The 27,575-nt window shown below is 36.9% G+C and overlaps 1 protein-coding gene across 3 annotated transcripts in view; it reads right to left on the reverse strand.

Annotated features, from left to right (window-relative positions):
* The window catches only part of celsr1a (cadherin EGF LAG seven-pass G-type receptor 1a), a 90,761-nt gene that overhangs the window by 27,506 nt on the left and 35,680 nt on the right, over positions 1 to 27,575 (reverse strand). For all 3 annotated transcript variants that reach the window (XM_055231415.1, XM_033989920.2, XM_055231414.1), the window contains exons 2-7: positions 26,672 to 27,027; positions 25,465 to 25,753; positions 21,990 to 22,212; positions 19,004 to 19,119; positions 16,806 to 16,894; positions 372 to 529 (exon numbers count right to left, since the gene is read on the reverse strand). In XM_055231415.1, the coding sequence (XP_055087390.1) occupies positions 372 to 529; positions 16,806 to 16,894; positions 19,004 to 19,119; positions 21,990 to 22,212; positions 25,465 to 25,753; positions 26,672 to 27,027 (1,231 nt within the window). The remainder of the gene's footprint in view (positions 1 to 371; positions 530 to 16,805; positions 16,895 to 19,003; positions 19,120 to 21,989; positions 22,213 to 25,464; positions 25,754 to 26,671; positions 27,028 to 27,575) is intronic.

Below are 27,575 nucleotides of genomic sequence, written 5' to 3' on the forward strand. Positions count from 1 at the left end.
ACTCTCTTGTGAAGCACCGCCCGCCCCTCGTCTGCTCTCTGCTCACAAAATCTGTCCGCACACGCTGTCTTTCCACTACAAACTATTTATTCAGAAACAACAGTCTGAAATAAAATCTTTCATCTTTGTGTATATGTAAACAGATAGTAAACTGTAAGGTGAATTAAGATTAACATTTATTTAGGAATCACAATAAGATAAAGAAGATATTATGACTTGATAAATTATAAACAATGTCTAATCTTAACCTGAAAATTATTCCATGTTTAAACCAGGTCTGAACAAAAACTGGTTCACTAAAAATAATCTGTGCATTTTCACATGTAATTGGTCATAATATTATCTTAATTTGAGCAAAAAATATTCCATACTTTTTCTGTCCAGTCTGTGTTCCCTGTGCAGCACAGGAGTAGTTCCCGATTCGTTTCCCGAAGCGGATCGCCATGGAGATATCACAATCATCAACGGCAACCACAGCCACTTTCTCTCCAGACGGGCCATGGGGGAAGCCCAGGCGCCCGATGTTTGGCTGAAACAAAAAATATCAACAGGTAAGTACTAGGCATGGGACAGTATTGAAATTTGGTTTCATAATTATTATAATTGCAATTAACTAACATACCATGATAATTATGAATGTTGCTGATAGTTTAAGAATGTTATGGATATGATTTTTTTTTTTTCTTTCTTTCTTTTTTTTTTTAATAAGTGAAAACAACATCTACAAGATCTAGAAGAAAACATCATGGAGAAGTAGTTTTTTCTGCACACTCTGGCGATTACTTATATTAGCAATCCAGCTTCATCCAGCATGCCAAAAGAGACCAAAAATACAATAGATGACATTAACTTTCATGCATATGGTAGAAATTACAGCAACTTTTATCTTTTCAATTCAATTATAGGTGTATGATATTTCAAATGTATCTTTTATTGCAAGTTTTTCACATTGAGCTATTACTTAAAAATCAAGGTACAACTTTTTAAAATCACATAAGTTTGAATAAATGTTCATGAATATGTATGCATTTCTTTTAATTTTGTTTACAATAATATCCTTATCTATCTATTTCTATCTATCAACTTCTGTCTAATCCACATTTTTTTTCATTCTACAAGCTATTTCATCACAACATGTGTTCTTTCTATAGACACTATGGAATACAAATGACTGAAAGCGAAATGATTGTTTTCTGTCTTTCATTCAGTTTGAGGAACTTGGCACCGAAACACAACAGCCCAAATGCCTTCTTCGGTTGTGTTTCCCATTTCAGCACAAACAAAGCCGTTGGACTCAGAGCAGTAGCCAGGAGACAGGAGTCAGGCCACAGAAAGCCCTTTGTACCATGGCTCACACCCAGACATTGCAAAGTGGGCTAATTCTTCCATCAAGGCCTGCTGCCGACAAACACGGACATGCAGATCAGCTTAGGGGACAACAAACCGCTTTAGATTTGTGAAATGTTTGAAATCAGACCAAAGTTCAAAGAATTTCTATAATAGTGCAGCCATTCTCAAACTTGAAACCAAATCTGAGTACAGAAACCAGAACTAAACTTGGTCTTAACAGGACAAAACCATCATACCATTCACGCGTGCACACACAATATATTACAATTTGAACTTGATATTATGTGCTGCACTTTGGAAACCATCTTGTTCATAAAATGTGCTATATTCATAAACTCAGACTAAACCAGGACTAGAAAAGGACCAAATCAAGTCTAAACCTGTTTAGTTTTTTTTGTACAAACTAGGATTGAACCAGGACTCAATAAAGACTAAGGACAGACAAGGTCTTAATGAGAGAGTTCCCACCCAAAACTTGCGTGGGTACTAATACTATAATTTTTCAAAGCGCACCCAACAGTCTGACACAGCTAAGTGGTTCACAATAGGTCTAAGCGATTACATCTTATGCTGTTATGCTGTTTCCAACAAGAAAAGCCAATCTTGTGACTACAAACACATTTTACAAAAGAACTACAGATCCCAGATTGGATCACACTTCCCATGTTTACATACGACATCTGAGATGATTAAACTGTAAACTTTACATGAAACTTTAGTCATGCAACAAAACCCTACCTTCAAAGTAAAACTGACAAATATGTAAGATCTAGTTTGCTATGGATGAGGTATAGCAAGAAATGTGAATAATGTGTGAAGAATGTGTGCACTACATACATGGATTAAAGTAACAAGATACTGGTGGGGTATACGTGGAAAACATGGAGAGGGAATGCTGGTTATAAACTAGGAAGCTGGGGCAACAAAACAGGAAAATTCTAACCCGAAATGACTATATTTAACATTATGATCTAGAGGGCACATTTTCAATACTGCAGTACTGTAACACAATGCATTTGATGCTCTAAATGTAGTGACAATAACAATAAATCCTTGAATCTTGATTCTTAAAATAGAAAGGCACTGGTCTACACTTATACCTGATCTTATGTGTCCTTTGTTGCCCTGACATTAGGAATTTTGCCTGGCAGAAATAAAACAGCTGACTTTCCCATTACTTTTTTAAAAATCATTGTGCTGTTTCTGCCTCTAGGGGTCATTCAGTCAAACATGGATATGTAGCCGGTCAATATAAAAGAACAAGATTGTGTTACAGTAAGAAGTATATTGGATTAAAATGCAGCGACTGAAGCCTACAACGTCAAAAAGTCCTCTCATGCTCCATCACGGTCAGCAAATGTGTATTATTATTGTTGCAATATGGCATTGTCCTATGAGTTTTTGTAGCATCTGTCGATGAATTTCAGAGTAAGGAAAAGCAATACAAAACAAAATATATATTTTCAAAAGGTAAATGTCCTCAAAATGTTGCCCATTTTGTACCCGATGAACAGTTAACTTTGAAACTCTGAAGTGGAATAAAAAGTGGTTGCAACACGCCTTGTCGGAACAAAAACAAATTATGTTTTGTTATACTCTTGTCATTACTTCTAACAACTATTACTATTTTATCATCAAATTGTGACTTTACAACAATTTACTCCCACATTCAGTCCTTTTATTTAGAAGTTCTTTCTGTGGTGCATGTTCAAACCCATATTTTGTCTCTAACCTATAATCAGACTTTAATAGTGACACATGTAGCAGTCCCAGAGCAGGAAACCCCACCCATGTTAGCACCAGCCTGCATCCATCTATGGGGGCTCTCACTGTCCTAATCTCCCATAATCCACCCTCTCACAGTCACCACGGTAACGGAAGGCACGGCACACTTCACCTAAATCCTGCCGGGAAAACAAAAGTTGGAAGTTTATTGCCAAGCTTGGGGAAAACAATTATGGTTTATGACTAGTAAAATACTTGAATGCCATTATCTCAATATACTGCAACATAAATTTTTTTTTTTTTTTTTTTTTTTTTTTTAATTAATGTTAATGCATCTTAACAGTTTTGGAGTAAATTTTAAAATGTCAAAAGTCCTCAAAATGGTGCCTATAAACATTAAACTGAAACCTATGTGTAGTATTTTGGACATTAAACTTGTAGTAGCAGAAGCAGTATACCCTTGAAATAAAAGTTGTCAAAAAGTAGCAACAGTAAGGTAGTAAAAGTAGTACCCATTAATTTGTGTTAGCCTATACCAGTCGCAAAAGTACTAGTACCTTGAGCAGAAATAGTGTACTACGCAGATATAAATTCCAGCATTCACAGTGTATGTTATGTAACCTTATGTATTGAAATCATGCGTGTCACAGTAGCTTAGTTTGAGGAAGTCTAGAGTGGCAGAGCTCTTTAAGTAAACAAACATAGTGTTCAAAGGCAGCACTGGACAGAAGCCGAAGGAAAAGGAAACTCCGGAGGAAAGAGCGACATGCACACAGCTGTCTTTGTACGACCTTATTCCCAGCAGACACAATATTACAAATTATAACTGGGGATTATTATTAGATCATATGATACATGACCAAACACCACGTGCAAATGCCTCCAGAATGTGATTATGGGGCAAAAAAACACTGTCACTGTGCTCCAATTTATGAAAACAAGACAAGAGCTTACAGTTCAAGTTTGCAATTTTTACAGGAAATTTTGCTACATTTCAATTTAGATATAAGGCTTGAATTGTAATTAATTTAAACTGTTTCTGTGCCTTATGCTTTAGTCTTTATAGAACAAGGATAGATTAGTAATTCATTTTCAGGCTGCAGCCCTAGATGGGACCGTATTGTTTTAAGTGTTAAAAGAAACCTAAGCACACAGAGAAAACGCAGAAATGGAAAGAACCAGTAAACTCTATTATCCCCGAGAGAGATACAGCTCTAAACAATTTGAAAAGTTTGTATGCTGTATGATTTCTCCTTCATTTAACCAGGACAAAGAATTGTAACTGTAGGTTCTAGCTCTAGCGATAAACCTAATGTGCATGTTTGAAGTGGTAAATCTAACAAAGAAACACAGACATGAAGAGAACATTCAAACTCCACACAGAATCGCCCAACCTGGTCCTAGAACTGATAAAACAAATTATAAAAGTAACTCCACTGTCATTCTTATAGTGTAAATTCATCTAAATTCTAACAACTGACTGAGACTAGATGCTTTTTATACAAATGTTTAAATACCTAGAGAGAATCTGATTCAGTGAACAGTGAGATCTGGGATTGACAGACCCACATTCAAGACATAATGCAGCACTTGCTCTTGCTTAGTCTTGCAGCTGTTACAGGCTAAATATTGACTAGCCTGGTCGTACATTCACGTTCAGAAAGGATCAGCCCTAACCCCATGTATTCAGGGCATGTGAGGGGGTAATAAATTTGGGATAGGAGAGATTTAACCAACTGCAAAAGGACTTAGGGATGTGCAGTAATGGAAATACGCCAAACACTCAATACTGAACTTTTACAAATGTTCCTATCCTATTACATGTATGTGTCATGTATTCATGTCAACATTTACAACCATGACCTTAGTACATGCTCCATATATAATCACTAACCTATTAGTAGAAGTGGCCTGGTTATTAGTGGCCCACCCAACTGAGTTTCACAAATAGAAAAGATAATACACCTCTGACTTAGCTCGGTGACCCTATACACATGTGTAGTAGGTCTGAAAGATGGACTAGTGTTAAAACAGTAATGCTTTATAACATCAGCATAATAAGTAATTTAAACATTTATTTGTATGCAATGGCAAATCACCAATGGCATACAGTGGTTAAAGGCTGTGCAACTAACATTTTTTTCCCTATAAAATCTAAAGGTTATAAAGGTTCAGAATATTCAGAACCTTTTTAAATGAATTGCAAACCTAAAAATATGCACTTGTGGTTTATTGTAGTGGCATGTCATTGTTCCGCTAAATGGCTGCTGTGATTGGTTAAAACTCTGCTCAAAGTCCCTTCTTCTCTCAAACAATCAACAGGTGCCATTCCAGATCAATACTACAGAGTGAATGGTATCAGTGCTGTATTATCAGTCTGGCTTATGCTAATTTATGGATTTGTGAGAGCTAAAACAAGGGGCTTAGGTAGATATTTGAACATCAGGAAGTTTGTGTATCTAATATTATCCAATTTGAGCAAAAAGTACATACTGTTAAGAAACACAGTTGTTCATATTTCATAAAAACAACGGTCAAAACTACTAAAGAGCCTACCAAATCCTGTTAATACTGCACCAACAAAAAAAGATTATTTTGGGCTGTTCGGTGATCAAAAGAGCTCGAGATCATCCAAAACTTTTTATTACTAGCCAGAGCTCTATTCATGGGTTTCAACTTCCTTTTATATGCAACATTTTGAGGACTTTTTCCAATTTAGAAGATATAATTTTTTGTTTTAAAATTTGAATAGCAGTCCTAGATACTCACTATTCTGAAACCCATGCATGGTCTTGGAGTTCCTCATAGTAAAGTGTCCACACTGCTCATGCATAAGTAAGCCAACAGTCTGACTCCTCTTTGTCTGAAGTTGCAGCCTTTTTGTGACCTCTGTTTTAAAGTGCACTTGGCCTTCATTCTGCAGGGCCCCCTGAGAGAGTCCTGTTCAAACCTGGGCCCCGCTCAGACCCGCCGGACAATCCCTGCCACTAAGGTCTCGTCTCTAAGGTGTCTCCAGGGACGACAGGCTTGCTGCTGCCATGGAAATGCACTTGATCCACACAAAAGCACAAAACACTATAAAAACATAGAGGGCAAGAGATGCAAGGGCAAGGACACACATGTATGCAAGACAACTATAGAGGCTCAAAGGAAATAAGCCAGGGTGGGCCTAAAAGAATAAAACACATCAATACGATATGTAAAATATTAGAATACAACAGGTTTTCATATGTTCATAACTTTATATATCCTTATTGTACTTAACAAACTACAAAATTAGCTTAAAAAGGCTAAGGTTGTATGCAATTTTTACCCTAACTGGATCAGACATCAAAACTTCCCTAAGTGACAGCTGGAACTTTATTACATTTGACTGGTACTTTGCTTAAATTCATAGTATAATAATAAATATCTCTGCTGCTATGTCCCGTCATGTCAACAAGTACATGTGGTTTTGATGTAATATACCTATTAAAACAGGCAGAACATTTCAAAAGACATCAATTTAATTAATTGTTTTTGGACATTTCTTTTCAACTGCATGACTTTTACTGCTTCTGTTCTCGCATGTACCCAGACTGACTCACACCTGTCCTACCTCCATGCTGCTTGTCAAAACCAACATAACCATCACACAATTACCCCTGCAGCTGGAATGAAAGCCTTGCTCTGGGGATTGGATTACATGCACCAACACAAGTCAAAAGCTTAGTCAAAATCTGCCAAAAAAAAAAGAGTAGCTAATGACCTCCAAGAATGTGTGTGTTTGAATGAGTCAGAAAAACAGAGCAGGACTTAGTTGTGGGGATATGGGCGATATGGGCAAGAGACAGGAAGTGACCAGAGGACCTGCAGACAGCCCTACGGTTCATTTTCATAATAAAGGAAACGGGGCACACAGCACACTTTTATTGTGGAGGAAATGCCATTGTTTCTCAGACATGTGGTTGGTCAAAAACTACTTTCTCTTCAGATTTTACAACTGTGATATTAGCTCCAAATGAAGTCAAACTATCCAAATGAGCCTGTTTATCCTCCAGTTAACCAGTTTTAAACATAGCAATTTGAGCAGAAACGTTAAGACAAACTGAGTAGCTGTGTTGCCTTGTTGTGTAGTAAGCACTGGGGGATTGAAATAATGCTGATCAAACACTTGAGAATAGACTAGATATAGACTAGATGTTTATGGCTGACTGGAATGGTCACATTTTTATACCCCGCTCTTCCACACTTCTTTACATCAAGGAACCACTCACGCATTCACACACAGATTCATACACCAATGTACACAGATAGAGATAGACTCAACCTGCCAGCCTGTGGGTCAGTGGATCTAACAGCTTAACCAATGATGGGATTTGAACCGCCAACCTTCACATCAGTGGACAAACCATCTACCAACTGAGCTACTGTCTCCCCACCTTTTTGATTGATTACCCATTAAAACATATAGAAAATTGATTTTTATGTTAAGTTTAATGAACATGGACAAGATAGACATGTCCATTTACTACAAAAATAGTCAAACTTTTTCTTGCAAAGTCTTGAGTTTGCTTCAAATCACATGCGTTTACTGACAGAGGATGTGCTATAAACCAAACCACTCAAATAAAAGTTCATTGACTGACTATTTGAAATGACTGGATCCTGATTTGATGAAAACTCCTAATACTACATTACATAACTGTCATGGTAAAAAAACAACAACATATAATCACTGCAGAAACTGTGCACAACAAAACTCATAAAGAACGACACTGAACACCATAGCAACCACAAATTCCAAGTCTCCAAATTTTGGGACAATGCATGTTTCAAGACTTTTTTGACGTGTCATGTTGAGGCCACAGTGTCCTCTCCCCCCTGGCAGCAGCAGACACACTCACGTCCGCATTACCTAACCTGCCCCGCAGCTTGGAAACCCTAAACGTGTAAATTACTCAAACGCAGATCGACAAAACGCCTTTAGCTCAAAACTCAAAGTCAAGCTCAATGATATTCCTTACTACTGTCCAATGTCACCTTCCAGCACTTAGAGCAGAGATGGACAGCACCTTTTGTAGTCCTGTATCTTATAAGGAACAAATGGTAAAAGACTGAGGTAAGAGTAACCAAATATCACTTGAAGAAGCTTGAGAAATTCTTGTTCAGTTTATTTATCTGCCCATCTGGCCTTACATCAGCGGGACATGACCTTTACACCAATGGAGCAAACGCTGTTAATGTAAAGAATGATGCACTTTGACTTTTCTGTAGTTTTTCACCATCCCTCTGTGACTTAAAATGCACTTAAGGACTTAAAATGCTTAACTCACTTCACTGATGGAGATGCTCTGATTGTAACCTGACTCTGTACAATGTCAGTCCCCTATAGGATTGTTTGTTGTTGTTGGTTAAAGGTGCACCATGTAACTTTTCTGGTGTTCAACAGCGTGGTGTTAAACATATCTTTCTCCATGGACACAGGCAGGTAACACCACTCAGTTACTGGTCTGATCAGTGGAGATGCATTCCCACTCCCAGTAAGAATACATACAGTAGTTCTCCAAGGTATTTTCTTTAACAATGCAAACACTTGTAATTGGATAAATGCAAGATAAGTTTAATGCCATTCTGTGGAATATTTGAGGCATAACAATAACATCTTCATGGAGACAAACAAGTAGCAGATGCCCCACCAGAGAAGTTATACAGTGAATTTTGATATAGCATTTTCTTGACTAATTTATAAAGACAAACCACCAGTGTCATTTGCTCTCCTTCTGGTCTTGGCAACCGTCATATAATGTTTTGATGATAAGTTACTGTACAATCAAACTTGCCCCATTGCAGTTCTATTGTTATCTCAATGGATTTACACAGAGCCATAAAAAGTCATTACACTGATTTGAACAGGGATGATAGTAGAGATAAGAAACGTAAACAGGAAAACAGATAAGACACTTTATATGGCCACACTTCTTTCATGTTACTATGATATGAAGTTATTGTTTGGGTCATGCTTGGTTAGCTGTGTAAAATGTCTTCCTGTTAGTGGCCATTCACTCAAACAGATGTAGTTGTAGATGTAGTGATAGTACAAGTTGTAGGAGGCGGACCATGATGACAGATTTATCAGATATAACTTCAGTTCTCGACGATGTAAATCTCAACATACCTTCCTTCACCACAGACGAAGGAAGGTACAAAAGAGACAAATACAAAAGAGATAAATTTACATCCAATGACACACAACTGTTGAGGCTGTGTTGTTGATCATTCAAAGAAAAACAATTATTTTTTTTACATACTCATTGAGATGAAGAATAAGTAAAAGTTATTCCATGCAAAATCTACCAGAAGTAAAGTACGGAATAGACCACGCAATGATTGCAGCTTCACACATAATTTGAATATTTACGTTAAAGTTGTACTATTTAACTTTTTCAGGAGATGTCCATGGAAATATTACTGCTTTCCCTGAGCATTAAATATATCTTTTTGGCACTTATTCAGTAACACAAGCTTCTATTGCTAAAAACACATTGTAAAACATGCATTCTTAAAGTGAGTGGGTTCACTTCTTATCTGACCTTTAATGTCAGATAAGCCTGGATAATTTTAAAAACATATTGTGGAACTTACATCTTTGAAATAACACCTCCACGGAGACAAGCTGGTGGCAGACTCTCCACCCGAAAAGTGACACAGTGCACCTTTGATTTATGTCAGCTATTGTTTTGTAATATATTCAAACGTTCACATTTCAATCATGTGTTTACATCAGGTGCTGTGTGGATCCACCCTACACCTTTGGGGCTATGAGCTCAATTCACTGTCACTAATATTTATATTGTGATTATTACAAGCAATTAAAGGCTTACAAGCCAAAAGTGAACTTAAATTGAACTAAATTACTATCAACAAAAGACAACAGAAAAGATACGTCCACATTATTTAGAGGCATTGTGGGTGATTTCTGACTGATCCTTACTGACATAGTGAATCTAAAAGGAGACGTTGCCAATGAAAACAAAGATTATCTGGTGAAGGCCTACATGTCTGAAGGCTGTTTGAGTGTCAGTGTTCAAACATGTTTATTCCACGTGATTACACTTAAATAGAGGAGAAGAGACTGTGATTTTAATTTGTGGATATGCATGAAAGCTGTAATATCACTTTGACTATTGACTAAAGACATATACTTCAAGTGGAATGTCTTTCCTATTCATCATAGTCATTCAAACTATGTTATTTCAAATGTGCCTTCTATCTATATGCAATGAATTCTGCTACAGTTATATACTTATTCATGTGTTTGGACAGCAACCCTGAGCCAGAACTAAACTATTTTGCATTGTTTATGGTTAATTGTTTTGGAATGTAATAAAATCATGAATAAAAAGCACATGTATTAAATGAATGAATGAGAAAATGTTAAATTCTCAAATAACAAAGACATGAATTAATCAAGTAACCAATAATTTGTTATAATAAATCAAAAATCTCCACCAACATTTCAGAAGAGAGAGGAAAAATAAAGGTCTACACACTAATGCAAACTGCACAGACCACTAAGTCCAGACCAAGACCCAGCAGACCCTACTAAATCCGTGTATAGCCCCTGGTTCTTCCATGTTACCTCTGTGTTAGAGAGGTAAGCATGCGGAGTTAGTCCTATAGAAAAACACTACACCAGAGACAGGAGAAACACCACGGGACTAAAGGGCTAACGGTTACCTCCTTCTGATAGAGCTCCAGCCAGGCCGTATAGAGAGGGAGGCGCACTGCCCCACTGGAGTCCACCAGACTCCCCCCGTCCTGGGACAGACACCGAGGGAGAGAGGGTTAGACCAGACCCACAGCCAACAACAGTACACATTAGACTACAGCAGCAGACTCTACTTAAGAGGATGCATTTACTCACATGTAAAGATATGTGACTTCTACTATCACTACAGTGGAAAAGGTGATGCAGGTTCATGCAGGGCAAACAATAAATGGAAATGTTGAAATTTAGAAGGAGCCATTTCTGTGGGAGTGAGTTAAGTAGGTTCTGTGCAATGGATTCAAAAATTGACTGTAGTGGATATGGTAGTGAATAAATTCTCCTAAAGTAAGTACACCAACAACAACATTTGGGTTCCCACAATGAATAACTGAATATAAGATACATTTTTTACTGACAGAACTGCAAAGCCTTTTGTACTTGTGTATAAAACATGTTCTAAAAATAAAATGACCTTGCCTTGTTTATAATGCCAAAAATAATCAAATGTATTGACAGTGAGTGACAGTGAAAAACAAGTTTACAGTGCACTACCCAAATAAAATGAAAGAGAAATTCCACACTTTCCTCTTTCATAAGCCTGTCAGAATTCAACAGCAGTCTCATAAATCTATGGGTCACTGAATAAACAGCATTAACTAACGTAACAAATGCATTAAAGTTACTATGTCTAGGTCACTAACAAAAGGACGGATCTAATGCACTTCCTTGCATTTAATGGTATGTTTTGTTGGGATGATAACCTTAACTTGTGGAGGTCTTTGGCTATCAGCTTTAGAGCAAACAATAACACAGACAGTTCCTTTACCCGCACGCCCTGCACGGGAATGCACAGAAGAGTGGCACCTCACCTCCAAAATACCACTTAACAGCAAAACCGAGCAATCAGAGACAGGACTTTGTGGGATGGGTACCTATTGTAACATAAGATGGCGTTAATTTGTGCAGCTAACCACTTTAAAAGGCATCTGTCACTCATTCAGTGTATTAAAGTCAATCTGCAAGCCATCATTATCTGACAATGTTTTATTTTTAGAGCTTTTAAGCAAATCAAGTAAGTCATAAAATGTCATTGGAGAATAGAGAGTCAGGGAGTAAACAAGAGATTTCTTGATACATAATATTATAAATGGTACAGACATTTTCTTTGAAGTAGACAAGTCAAGTGCATAAACAATAACAACTGTTAAATTGAATGACATATCTGCTCTTGCGTTAATCCATATACTCAGGTTGCAAATGTGTTGTGGGATCTGAATCTTTTGGATCCATTCATGTCAAATGTCAAATTTATCTACAAACTAATCATAGAGAGAAACAACCAAGGCTCAGATGTCTTTAAAATATTAATAAGGGTAAACTCAAACTGAGAGTTTGAGTGTGTTTACCCTTTGGAATGATGAAATTCTAAATAAAATTTTGCATTACAACAATAATACAACAATAATAATAATAAACTAACCATTATTATGTTATATGTTTTTTGCGAAAAGATTTGGTTCTTAGAAATTTTTTTACACAAATCCAACTGTTCATGTTAAGGAACCGTTCAAAAGAGATGACACCTTCATGAACGTCTAGTGAGTGTCTAGTAAATCAGACAAAAGAGCAAGATCATGGGCATAAATAAAGGCACTTGAGCCTTTACAGTAAAAATAAATATAACATGTAGAATAGTTTATACTTTCTCAAAATGTAGTCAGTATTTTGTGAAGACACACATTTGCAAAATAAAAAAATAAAAAAAGGTTAACTTCAAGATGGTGGCCTATTTTTTTAGACCAGCTCAGTGTATAGAGCATTTAGGCAACTCCACCCACATTAAGAATGCATGTTTTTTAGCAAAAAGTTCTCATTTCATTATCAAAACATCAACTTGGTGTGTTATGTACTCAGTGAAGTAGTGAATGCAGTAGTAGAAGTGCACAGTGAAGAATTGTTAATGAGTGGCATTAGTGTTGAGGTCAAGTTAAAGTGAAATCCAAAAATACATTCGTGTAGGATTGAAACTCCCTTTGAGCCAAGCCGTGAAGTCATTTACACATTGGTTTGAGACTCAAGAGTGCAGTAAACAAAACAGAGCAATGGATACTAATGCTAGAGAGATGCCCTGGTGATAAGAACCCCTTAAACATGCCATGGAAATCTGTCTGCATGTTAAAAAAATACACTTCTTATGTGAACACAGCGCAGAGTGGCATTATGGAAATTTGAGTTTGGAAGTATAGCGTGATATGGACTATGGAAAACATGTATGGATCAGCTTAAGTACACAGCATTTTTCATTTATGAGTGGATTTACAATAAACCTATGCTATGCTATCATAATAAACACTTCAAGTTTTAAGGGAAAACAATATTGCCTATGATGCAGCATGGTCTATTAAATTGAAACATCTCTAATCCACACATATCTCTCCAAACTATGGTCAAGTTACAGGGCAGATTCTTGGCAAGGTGAGCACGCACACATAGTAAGAATGCATGTTTTTCAATATATATTTCTCATATATTTTAGACATATTTCAATATTATTTCTATATTAACATTAGCTATATAGAAGTTGAATGCCATACTGTGTAACCATCCACTGTAAAGCAATAACATCTGCATGGAGATTAGCTACTCCATACTACATCAGAAAAGTTACACAGTGTACCTTTAATCATAATAAAAAATCCTCCTTTATTTATGTCAGACAAAAACACACCACTTCCTCTAACACACTGTGCATTTCCTGTAGTGTGCCGCATCTACTTCCTGTTTAACTTTATTTCCTCTTATGGGATGGTCCTTGAAACGTCCTGATGTGGAATCCCAAAAATGTGTTTGCACTGCTTCTTTCCATTGTCACTTCAAAAAAACCATCCCATATGCATCCAAGCACAAACTGCCCCCTGCTGATACCCCTATATTTCAAACTGCCCCAGATCAGTGCAAAAGCGTTAGGTTTGTAGCTGTTGTCATGCCAGCCTTCCCGTCACCTTTTGACCTTTGTTTTTCAGACTGGAGGCTCCCCGTTTGGAAAGAATAGAGCGGCTTTGAAAAGAAGCAGCCTTATGCTCCTGCACGCCCTCAACCGCCTCATCATTTGACCTATTAAATCACTGTGTTGAGGGTGTGCCATAACAACAAACAACACTCCGCTTCTATGCAAGTGTAGAGATAATCCAGTTTTTGTGAAGTAAAATATATAATCTTTCCAAAGTAGAAAATTAAGTATGCTATGCTGTGTCACAAAAAATATGGCAAAAAAACGTTAATTCAAGACTATTACACCAAGTATATTTGATTAATCTGGATATTCACGATATTCATCCAGGACATATTTTTTTATTTTTGGAATTTCCAGTGACCCCTTGACATATTTGTTGTAAAATATGTAATTTGTTCCATGCAGTATTGATTTCTGAGAGTGTTGAGAATGAAATAATAAATTATATCATCTATCTTTGGATCTTTTTTAACAGAAATATAACCCTAGATTACATCACAATTTAAGTATGTGTCTTGAGTGACTCTTTTTGACAAAGAAGAATGCCGCCTCTTTCAAGCAAAGCCAATCCGTCTGAAGCTCCATTCACATGTCAACACGTCCACACCATGAGAGCGCATCACTGTTATATCCAGATACATTTACCCCCGCAGCTCTTTATATAGGATTAAGTTACATTTAGTCAGCACCACGTCTGATCAGTCAACATAGAAACCACTGGTAGACAGGCAGATCCTCAGGGTAATTTAACAGTATATAACTGACATGATGAAGAAATATAAAAAAAAAAAAAAAAATCCTTTAGGCAGTAAAACAATAAAGTTACAGGTATATTTGTGTAATTGTAGGACAACAATTTTAAAGCTGGATAACTTTGTAACTTTTCTGATGCTACCTGCTTGTCTTATTATCTTTAATATTATTGCTTTGCTTCAAGTGTTCCACAGACATCATTAAACTTATCTAACTTGCATTTATTCAAGTCATGTTTTATTTTGTTGAGCATGGTCGCCTCTCCAAAGATCTAACCTGTAACTTGGTCTACTGGTCATCTCTTTGTTGCCGTAGAGACGTTTACAGGTATTTAGGTATAATAATAACTTCCTGTGTCTATATTTTAACCACCAATGACTAATGACTTGAAAGACCAGAAAATATTTATACTTTCATTATTTCCAATGATTATTATCTATATTTCCAATACTTTAGTCTTGTCAAGTATTATTACATGTATATGCTTGTCCTAAAATAATAGGGTAGAAAGGATTAAACTGAAAAAATGGTTGCGTTCATGCAGAAATGTATCTTGTCTTCTCATTGGCAGCACATCAAAAAAACTTAAAGAAACGAGCCGACTAACACTGCAAAGTCTGTCTTCTACAATAATCGACAACCTGCGGGTTTTACCTTCTTCAACAAAGACTTATAAGGCTTAAATGATTATGTTGCTCATTGTTATCCAGTTTGAAGTCCATGTTGTAAAGATGGGGGACAGGGACTGAACAATAGTACCCCTGGAGCTAACCTGCTACGAGTACTAGCTCATATGATCCATCACCGCTGTCAGAGCTAACGTGTATGTATGTTTTCTGCTCAATAGCACAGGCAACAGACGAACAAGCTGTGAAACGTGAGAGGACAGGCTTTGTGAGGGCTGCTCCTGTTAACAAGATAAAAAAACAACAACCAGGTGTCTGAAATCTGATACTACATGTCTTAGGTCAGAGCAGGGATGCTGAGGTGTTTAATCCTGGGTATAGGTAAGAAAACGAGCAAGCAAAAGAAAGGAAAAAGTGAATTAAAAATTATATTACTAAGTGTCAGAAGACCTTTTTATTAAGTAAAAGTTTTTTAAAAGTATTAATTAGAAAGTACAAATTGGTCTTATAAAATGGCAGTTAAGTTGCACAACAAAAGGATTAATCTACTTACACTATAGGCTATTACATAAATTATTGGGTTGTTTATGGGGGTGGTGCTACCCGTTTTTCAAAAGAAAAGAAATAAGTGAAGGGTGTATTCAAACTTGTACACACACATCACATGTACTAAGGGGACTAAACTGGGACTAGACATGAAACTAGATCTGGAAAACTAGACAAGGATTAAAAGCAGAACTTATGAAGTCTACATGAGGAAAAAAAACAGGGCTCAAACCAGGATCAAAGTTTGAATGCATCATAAGAGAGTCAACACATCATAAGAGCATTTTCTTAAATCTGGCTTAAATCTGACTTAGAAAAAAGTTAAATCAAACAAAAGGCTTAATTTACTTTCAAAATTAATTGCATTTAGTCGCTTATTACAAGTATATTTGTCATTAAGCACAGAGAAAAAGCTATGCATTTTGGATCATGGCCTATATTAATATCTCTCTACAAAAGAATCGTGATACTTCCTGTACAACTTAAAAACAGATTAAAAATAATAGTTTTAAAACATCTCCTAATGTTAGAAGAACTATGTCTGCAGGCTCTGGAAGTTTACTGCAAAATAACACCTCCAATCGGTTAGCTATGCCATAGTACTCTCAAATATAAAATTTCAACTAAAGTGGATATTTGAGCTAGCTTGAGAAATAATCGGTGCCTCTTCTCTGCGATTACATCCAGACGAGATGCAAGACAAACACCGTGGGAACGACGTGACAAATTGAATTTTACCAGCAAGTGTTACGCAAGCAGTGGGTCACGTGCCAGTGTATTGATATTAGCTGTGAAGGTGTCCATTCACTTCTTATGTAGACAATATCATTCTTTAACTACAGACATGTAAACTAGATAGCAGAGAATGGGCGAATGACCTTTTGAACCTAACCCACTATGTAACTAAAATGTATAGGCAGGCTTTTGCAAGTAGCACGAGTGACTATATTAAAGAAAAGGTAGATAAAGATAGTAAAAAAGCAATGTTTAAATGCTAATTTGAATGAACAGATACACAGCTCTTGTTGGAACAGGATCTTACCTTGTTGTAGTAATGAAGTTGTACCGAGTGCCACTGTCCATCACTGACTCCTCCAGGGATGTATGGGGCCACTGTGGTCTTAGTTTCACCTGGAATTAAACAAAACAAAAATATTAAATAAAGGCTATGAGAAAGGCAAGCTGTACTAGTGGCATTGGTAGTGGGATAAAATATATGAAAACGTTAGCATACGGAATTCTATGTCACAGACGCACGGAAATTGTCCATTGAAATGCTTTTTATACTTGGGCTAGATACGTTCAAACAGCATTTTCTGCATGTATGTTGTGATAGTATAGCAACATCTAAGCCAATTCGCGTTGTTCACTATTGAAACAAGTTTTCAATTCTGTCAGCAAAATTAAAATGCATTCACACAAGTAGAAGAATGAGCCAGGCAAGTTGCATGTTTGTCACATCTTGTAAGAATCCAACTGGCTTCTTAATGTTGGCAAGTCAATAACGTCTATTGGCAGTTTTTCAGCAGCAGACACAGCTTTGTAACAAGACGTTTGAAAATGACTACATATGGTAAAGCATGGTTACATAGGCTTTAAAGTTGTTTTAAATGTAAAGTGGAAAGAATATTGCACGATTATTTCTATTAAACTTGAAATAAATGGATAATCTTACATGTTTGCATAGTTTATAACCAAAGTTCCCTTTAACAGCTGCCTCATAAATCACCTATTGGGAAATCCAGGTTGGTCCCCAGTGACTGTAGCACAATGCGTTCAGATTGACTTGGGCTTTAGTGTATTTGTTAAAGGCAGAGGCAGCAGGAATCCACTAGTCTCACATCAGTCTAAATGTTGAGCTGCACTCACAAGACAAGTGTGTTTCTTTGTCTGAAGGCCAAATGAACCCGGGCTATTTCCTATTGTGAACATGCCACAGTGACATATGTGGAAACCATTGAACCTTATAATTCGCTGTTTAATAACAAGAGGTGTGCAGACCAGGCAGAGATTGTTTTCAAGGTTTGAGTATTGGCAGTTACTTAAAAGTCATCTATGTACCGGTAACTTTTGTGGTTGAGGGTTCACCAGCTGCTTGTCTCCATAGAGATGATATCGCGTTGTCTGGCAATAACAAGACCATTAAGCTATTCTAAGTAGCATTCACGTTATTACAATATTGTTTTTGTTCGTCTACCTTGAAAAACACGCATTTCCTACAATAAGTGGGGTAAATTCTCCAGCCCTGACCTGTAACTTTGGCTGGTAAAATGTCTATGTCCATGGAGACAAGCATAAATAGAAATATTTGATGTCATATTGTGGAAAATCTAGGTGAAGCAATAACAGGGCAATGAAGACAAGCAGGTGGCAGATCTCCCACTAGAAAAGTTACATGCACCTTGCAAAAAATGCAATCAAGAAAAAAACGTATTTGGTCATTATTCAAGTAAATTAAGACTCCCTTAATAATCATTTATTACACACAGCCTTGATTGTTTGATGATTCATACACTCAAAATTTGGATCTGAGTTAGACATCAAGGACTAGATCTTGGCCGAAGTCCCAAAAGAAACCAAGGATCCTCCCTGTAGCTCGGCATCATGGGAAACACTTTGAAAAACAGCAACAATTCAACAGTTACTACAGTTACAGAGGGTGTATTTGTTTACACAGAAAAAAATGCTACTGTGAACAGCGAGAAGTACTGTGATATTTGTGTCTCTGTTTGCTATAATTGTCATGTAATTGCTATATGTAAGTATGTTGCATGGTAAGACAAGTTAACAAGCGTTGTTTTTATTTAGTTTCAAAGAATTCTTTGGTTCTGTGGGTTAACGTAGCTGTGCCATTTCAAATCTGGAATAGTTTATTTCAGGGATGATAGCAGTGAGAGGCTGAGAGATCTTTGACGCCCGATCACCAAGCTGGCAACTGACCTAAAGATAAACTAAACTACAGTTGCTGGCAAGTATATTCAAATAAAGCCACATATACAGTACATGAGTTTTGACTAATCCTGCTAACAGCCAAAGAAATAAACAACAAACATGTTCTGATTTTTAGTAGAAGTCACAAATCTTGCAGGTAAAGGGTGCAAGTAACTTCACATGCATTATCTAAACACATGTTATCTAACCTTGAGATGGGTGTTATTTACCCTATACTTACTGTTAAAGTCATTACTGCCTTACAAAGTCAAATATAAAGGTTACATCAAATGACTAAGAGCCACTTACCTCCAGAAAAGGTGAGCTGGATCTGCTCGTCGATGATCTCCAAAGCGATGAAGTCGTGTTTCTCGTTGAAGCGGCCGTTGTAAAGCAGCAGAGCGTTCCTTTCTCTGGTAGCAAACCTGAGAAAAAAACACACACATTTGAGAACGATTAACAATATAAAAACGTATCTTGTATGTAAATATTTTGTCACATTGATTTTCAATGCTTAAAACAATTTCTTAGTAAAATGTGAATATAACATTTATTGTAATCAAGTACAGAGCAACAAAATGCTGTTGTGCACCTAACCATAAGTGCAAAGATGCAGCAAGCACAGATTACAACATTTACAGGGTTTGATGATTCATGCTACTACTACTACTGCTATACGTACAAAAAGATACGTATAAATTTCTGGGTTATACTAGCAGAGAACTGTATTTCAATTAAAATTTTAAGTAACTTTCCCAAAGGACTTACGCAAGAAAGTACTTTTGATATTGACTTTTTCCACATTTTTCTGTTTGACTCATATGGCACTAACATTTCCCGACATGTTAGTGCCAAATGAACCATCTCGCAATTTGGGGATGAGGAATCAGCGTTTTCAGTTGACCCTAACCATAACCCTAAACCTTACAGTCTGAAGAAGTCCTGAAGATGTGAGACAGGCCTCTACTTTCACAATGTTTAAATCCTGGTTCAAAACAGTTCTGTTTAGCTGTGACTGAAAGGTTTTTATTCTGCACTCTTCTGTTTTAATGTTAATTTTATGATGATTATTTATGTTTTGATTTGTTTGTATTCTGATTTAAATGTCTTCCTTATTCTGTAAAGCACTTTGAATTACTTTGTGTACAAATTGTGCTGTACAAATAAACTTGTCTTGCCTAATCATGTTTTTTTTTTTTTTTCCAGCATCATCAGAGAGGTGAAAGAGTGACACAGCGCCTTCATGAGAATTTTTCTTTGACAGCCAAAATTATATTACAAGCCCTTGTGAGAAAATTACACAACTTTTTGTAATTGTAAAGTCCAACCCAAACAAAAGCGGCAGTACTGCATGAAGACCTTAAAGATAACCTCAGCACCAGCGTCTGGCTGCGTTACAAACATTCCCACAGTAAGAACAGACAGGATGTGAAAACTACTGAACTCAAGACACAACATAAGTGTGATAGAGGTAACAGCCTGAACAAAGCCTTACTTTCATATACATTAGTGTTTTAAGTAGCATATTTGCAGTACATGTGTGTTTTGGTGAGGTAGTGGAGGGCAGAGGAGTCAAATAGCAGATGACGGTAAAACCAGGGAATCAGGAAACCAGGATGGACAACGATAAGGAGAACTCATCAAAGCTTTTCCTGTTTTTACTGAATTACAAACCCCACTGCCGAGCTACTGCTTTATACTCATATCAAATACATTTATCTCACCTATTACAGCGAGTAGTGTATAATATTTACAACTGGATAAACTTAATGAACTTGACCTGTATCAGACTTATGTGAGTGTGAGAATGAGAAGGAAGACAGGTGAGGTAAACAGTAACTAACAAACTATTCCTGAGTTTCAGTCTTTTCACTTATGAACAATATGTGTCTGATAATTAATTTGCTCTTTCAAAGTACGATGTAGTTTTGAATAGTTAATTGGTAAACTATTGGTAATTCCGTGAAACGATAAAAAGAGTTTTACTGTTATAGTTTTGAAGCTGAATTCTATTTATACTAGTTTGATACAGACGTAAGTATGTTATGACATTTCTGGCAAAATAGACAGTAACAACAACCAATAGACAGAGATATAGTAGCTACTTGAACAGTAAGGGAGCAGACATAAAAATAGTAGTAGTTGTTAAGTGCATGTTATCTGGAGTAGCAATAGTACGGTATTTATAGTGCATGTACGTTAATACTTCTAAATGTATGTGTTTATTTTCTGGAATACAGTTACTTTGACTTGAAAAATATCCTATAGCAACATGTATTTAGGTATAACTTTGTACTCCTCATGCCTCTGTATCATAATGCATAATAATAGGTGCATGAACAGCAGTAGCTTATGGCAGACAATAGACGCGGTGCTCAGGTCTGGACACGCCTCAGTGACACGGTTTAAAAACTAAAGTACATTTGTTTGTGTGGATCTAAATTGCAGTTTACAGCTTCAGAAAGTTGAGTAGCAGACATGCGCTAAGAGGAATATGAGGTGAGTTTAATACATGTTGGAAATAAATAAACTGTACAAACATTAAACTAGGATCAATCATTAATAAAAAATTCCCCCAAAGTTAACGATTTATGATGTTGTCTGTGAACTTGATCAAATGTCACCCATTCCTGTGATGGTTTTGATGATAGAGGCGATACTGGAGGGTTAAAAATATGGTACAATACAAAAAAAAAGTTCACAAGTATTGAATTGAGATGCTACACTATTCTGAGAACTAGTCACATGAAATTAGAGACAGACCGATAAATCAGCCGGCTCATATTTGGATTTTTTAGCGTATTGGTTATCAGTCTTAAATCACCAGTACAGGTCGAATTTTTTTTTTAGGTTTATTTTCTGCCTAGCACATACACAGAAAAGCTTTATAGTAACACTTTAATATGAAGACACAACGGCACTAAATGTGAAACACTGCTCTCTTAAAGGTTTGTGGTAAAAAAAGGGTTGTGGGTCAGTTTGCAGTATATTAAAATTAGATATTTTTTGGGAAAATAATCCAAACTGACCCTATATAATGGATTAAAAATAACGCCAGAGCTTATCGGCCATTGGTTGCTCGGTATTCTAAACAACTGGTATTGGCATCAGGCATGAAAAAACCCAACCCAAAGTGTAGTTTCTGCCAATAAATAATTACCTAGATTGTCTGATCAATAAGTAGGACCCCTCCCATGCACCATTACATGCTTAAATATGTATTACCAATCTCCCTTATCCTCTATATACCAAGTACATTGTTGTGTTAATGTCTTTAAGGTGTCAAAGTACTCACATGAATGAAATGGTGAAGTGGAACCTCTGCCTGAGCCCTCTGAAGGTGACAAAGGACTGTCCGGGGAAGCTTCTCGTTGTCATTTCGCAGTATGGCGTTTCGTACTCTCCGTGGGGACACCTGCAGCTGAAGCCTCCGTTCACTTTGTTCACACACTCTCCTCCATTTTTACACACTCCAGGTACACAGCGGTCTGAGGAGGCATCCAGCTCACAGTGATCTCCTGCAGAGGGAATATACAAACGGTTATACAAAGTTAAAAATATTGTTAGAAATGTAAGGCAATTTTTTTTTAACAGTTTGTAAAAAAGCATTAATAAGAAGTTTTTAGGAGATACATATAGCAAGATTTGAAAATATTATGATTTTGGTTAGGGATGCACCGATACAGGTCTAAAAAGTCTCATAATGTTTGAACTTTTTTTATATGAAGCTGTTCAGTAGTCACTTGAACAACGCAATTGGATATCTTGTGTTTTAAGAAAATAAGTGTAATTTCCAAACCCAACATTGGTATTAGTAAATATCAAAGCCAAACTATCACTGTCAGTATGAAAAATTAGGTGCATCCCTAATGTTGGTATATATAGCAGCTGAAAAGGGCTTCCATTTGCGTTTTCTGATAAAAATGTATGGACATAAATACACAGCCAAATTCTTCGTCTTCTTTAAAAAAAAAATAATGATCCAAATATATGTATCCAATATTATCCAAATTAATCTAAAAAGAAATTGTGAATATTTGTATTTCATCCAGTTGTCCAGTCCAATATGTGCTTCAATTTCAGTTGGAAAAGTCACAGGATTAACCAAATTAATACGCCTGTTCCCGAAACTAAATCTACCACTTACTCATTTTTGAAAGCTGCAGTATTAACCTAGTAGCCTTAGATGATCTTTTGGATCTCAGAAGTGTTGTTTTAACAGCTGTCGTTGATAAATTGCTTTTAATAATCCCTGTATTTGATTTTGTCTGTCATGCATGCCGTTACTTTAACACACTTTGAATCATTCGGCTGGTATTCACTTGCTTTAATAAGACATATGTGATTTCCAGTCATGCACAATAATCCCCATATTAACGTTTGACCAGGCTGAACTTGAAGCCACTTAAAGCACAACTGTTTAAGAAGATCCCACTTTAATCTCAAGAAATGCAGTCTGTTTATAGACTTCAAACCAAGAGTTCACTTAGCCTTTTAGGGAGAAGACAGTGAAAAGAACATAAGAGGGGAGTTTAGATGCAAGCTTTTAAAATATATGGTCAGAGTATAGGTTTATATGTGGACTGTGTGCCCATAAATGTCTAAGATGCTACGTTTATGTTAAAAAGCTCAATTACAGCCAAGTTAATTATATCCTTGTCTCATACAAAGATTTCATGGATGAAGAACTCCATTGATTGTTGGTTATTGACAGCAATCTAATGACTTTTTAGATTAGCAATGTAGCAGGGTACAGAGTTTTGGTTTTTTATATATTTGTGAGGTGGACCTGGCATAAAAATAGAAAAAAACATGTGCCAGCATAAATATGGAAACAATAATGGCACCTGAAGCTAGAAGAGGGGAAAAAGTTATTTTAAGAACATCATCACTACAAAATATTAGCCGCTTAGAAAACTCTTAACTAAAAGAAACTGGACAAAGCTTTATGGTAAATAGGAAATGGTCACATATTTATACAGCACTTTTCCACCTTCAGTGTATGCAGACACTGGGGGCAAGGTGGATTAAGTGTCTTGCCCAATGACACAATGACAATATTCATCTGTGGGAGTCAGTGGATATGACCAGTGATTACCAATGATGATGTCGAAATTGGAGTTTGAACCGGCAACCTTCAGATCAGTGGACAAATACTCTGCCAACTGAGCTACTGTACTGATTTCTTGGGAAAAAAAGAAACAATGAGAGTAAGACTATTAATATGATTTTTCTAGCTTTAATATTCTGCATTGTTCCTCCAAAAATCCTCACTGCCATTACCTTAACCAAACAGGACTATCGGTCTCTATTTCACATATTTCTTACTTCCTTTTATAATATTTGTCCCAGACATTGACACGCACCCCAAACTCCCCACTCTGCGCTGGAACCAGGTAATAGCCCTTCTCTCTACAGTGTAATCCTTGTTTTTTTGGTGAGGAATTAGCCATATCTATTTCCCCGTATAATGTCGGTAACCTTAGCTTCCTACATGTCAACAGCCCCATAATGGTTCCTGATGGAGCCTGACTATTTGAGGTTGAACTTTGACCTTCAAAGGAGAGGCAGGTATAAGGAAATATGGCATTGGGGCACAAAAAGTGGGTTGTTGAGTGAAAGGGCAGGGCTAATCGGGTAATTACATCAGATACACAGAGGAAGAGGCCGAGATGAAGGCTGTCAGAGCAGGTAATGGGGCAGGAGACAGGAGAGGGGACAGTCGGTGTAACGTATCATGCAGGTAGGATATGGGGGAAGTACGGACAGGGCTATTTGGGAAATTTTTGCATGAGAATAAAGAAATTTATTAAGGAGGGTGACAATAAAGCAAAATGTCAAGTTAGGCTGTGTTCATACTTGTCCTGGCTTGGTTAACTGATGTTCATACTATTAAGTTACTTTTATCCATGGGATTCAGAATTATGTAAATTATCACCGATGTTACAGCAATTACCAATTCCAAACTAAATATTCCAACTTTTGAATGATCAAGTACTCAAAATGGCACCTAAATGAATTCTCATAGTCTTTCTATCATAGTGTCCTCACTAGAAATAAAAATGCCTTTATAAAAAGTTGCATAATATCTTTGTAGGGGTATACAGTATATACATGCATCAACATGTTATTCAGTCAGGTGTTTTTGAGGCAGGTTCTATGTCAGAGAGGCAGATGGCTGGTCTTGCTGAACCAGTCAAGTCAGACTATAAATTTTCTGTGTCTATAAGTGTTCTATCTACAAATGCCTGTCTGCACTGGGGTTGAACTCACACTGCTGTTATATGCTGCTTAGACTCTCATTCCCAGTCCAAACACATGTTACGGATAAAGATGCTCTACGTAGCGTTTGTTGGTGGAGGGTCCGCCACCTGTTTGTTTCCATGGAGATGTTATTGCTTTGTATGGAATGAAATAGGGCATTAAACTTATTTCTCTCCATGTAGATAAGCAGATGATACTCTCAGGCAGAGTTACATGTCAGAGATATCCGTGTAACTGAATAAATGCAAAACAGAAAAGCTTAATGCCATACTGTGGACCATTCCAGGCAAAGCATATGCATCAATACATTTAATAACTTTATAGTCCCTGCTTTTTTCTGACCAATCTATAGTTTTCAAGTAATTAAAAACATATTTGAAGGGTAAAGCTCAACATGGCACCCTCAACAGGAACATACCATGTGCCCGAAACCCATGAAGAGCACTGATGTAGTGACATACTTCTATGTTAAGAATAGAATTAGAACAAAACCCTCTTGTACTCACCGGTGAAGTCGTCCAGGCACTCGCAGCTGTAGCCCCCTTCTCTGCTGCGACACCGGCCGTTGTTCTTACACGGTCCGGAGAAGCACAGGTCGATCTCGGTCTCACAGTACTCTCCAGTGAAGCCCACGGGACAGCGGCAGCGGAGCCCATTTATGGGGTGGATGGGTCTGAACAGGACAGTGTCAGAGGAGATGAACGGAGGAGAGCTGTCAAACTTCAGGACAGACACACACTTCATGTAGTTTTCACATGGTTCTCTCAGGCAGATGTTGTCGTCAAATGGCAACACCTAGAAGGAGAAAATAAATACATTTACAGTTTTTATTTGGCACTAATAGTTGCAATATGAATAATTGGAAGGTGTTTACAAAAGGACAACAATATATTTATAAATAAACAACAACAAATTTATACATTTGTATTGTTTGTGTAGCATTTATTACTTTTAGAGTATTGCTCTTATTTTGGTCAGTGTTTTTATCCATTCAATATACTGGTGTCTCAAATATGTGGTACAGTATTGTTCTATAAACAGTCTTGTTTATCATTTTTTATATAATAAAATCAATAGAAATTTACTTGAACATCATTGGTTGAAAACACGGTCTTCTGTCTGGTCACAGTATTTATTTACTATTTATGTATTAGCATTATAGCACTTTCTTCCTGTGGCTCAGAGAATAGGCTTTAAAGCAGCTCTGCTTGTGTACTCCAAGTCTGTCATGACCTAACACCAAAGCACTCCTTGCACTCTGAGGACTTCAGGGACCCGCCTCCTGCTGGTGCCCAGAGTCAAGACTAAACATGGGGAATCAGCGTTTCAGTTTTATGCAGCTAAAACCTGGAACAGTCTCCCTGAAGATTTGAAGATTCTGCACTCTTCTCTTTTAATGTTAAAAGAGAGAAGAATACACTTGTCTTGCCTGCCTTGCCTTGTCTTCTTGTAATTCAAAGAGATGCAATTTACTTTCACTTTCTGTATCATATTACTACTCCTGTGTAATAAATGAATTAATATCTACTTCACCTTGTAGGTGCTAATACAATAAATACATTTTTAAAACACTGTGAATTGGAATCCAAATTGATATGTGCCAAAATCCCAGATGCCAGTAGCTTAGAGAAATAACAGCGATTTCTTGCTGGGAGTGAACTGTCAGATTGTTATGTAAAATTGCACTGTACTTTGTTTGTGCCCCAGTGTTACCTCCTGTGAGGATATGAGTCGAAGCAGGGTTCTGTTGAGATAGATCTGCTCCTGGAGCTCCTCTGAGGGAAAAAACGCCCCCCTGCCCGCTCCGCTGTGAGGCTGCCGGGCGGAGAAGGTCACGTTGAGTATGGAGCCCTGGACGTCTGTGTCGTTCTGGATGTTAAAGACAAAAACTGCTTCACGTTTAGTGGACAGGACCGCAGCCACGCCTTCCACAAAAAGCCCGAGCAGAGGGGAGAGGAAGCGCTCCTGGGACATGTTTTCCAGACGCACTGTGATGCTGTTGGTCAACATGTCGTCTGTAATGATGGTGACACGCAGAGTGCAAAGGGCAACCACTGTATGGAGACCGTCTGCAAGAAGAAAAGAAAGAAAGAGGATATGTTATTGACTTTTATGTTTACTGAGATTAACATTACCATCTGCAGCACTTTAATGTACCGGTACATAATATAATCAGTGGTTCTGGTACTTGTACTATTTCTTAAGCCCTAACCCTAATCAGAATCAGATTTTTAAATGAGAGACAATTTACTTAAAAGAAGAAATTTTCAAATAATTTGTTCTAAATTAAGGTTATTGTCCTTTTTTTAGACCTGGTTTTGTGGAATTTAATCTGGCTCTGGCAAAATAGTGCTCCAAATAAAAAGGATATTGACTTCAATAGAGGAAAATGGACTGGAGTCCTTTTACACTACTATATCTTTGACAGCTTGAACAGACACCGAAAGATGGAACAGCCACTCCCATTTCCAAGGCAATAGTGACAAATATTAAAATACATATTTAACATATAATATAGATTTAGTTAATTATTTTACCAAGCAATCCACCTGACTATTCAGTAATATGAAACTGGTAAAAATAACAACAATAAAGCTAACCTAAACCTATAATAGAA

Source organism: Periophthalmus magnuspinnatus, chromosome 23 (genome assembly GCF_009829125.3).
Source record: "Periophthalmus magnuspinnatus isolate fPerMag1 chromosome 23, fPerMag1.2.pri, whole genome shotgun sequence".
NCBI classification, from domain to species: Eukaryota; Metazoa; Chordata; class Actinopteri; order Gobiiformes; family Gobiidae; genus Periophthalmus; species Periophthalmus magnuspinnatus.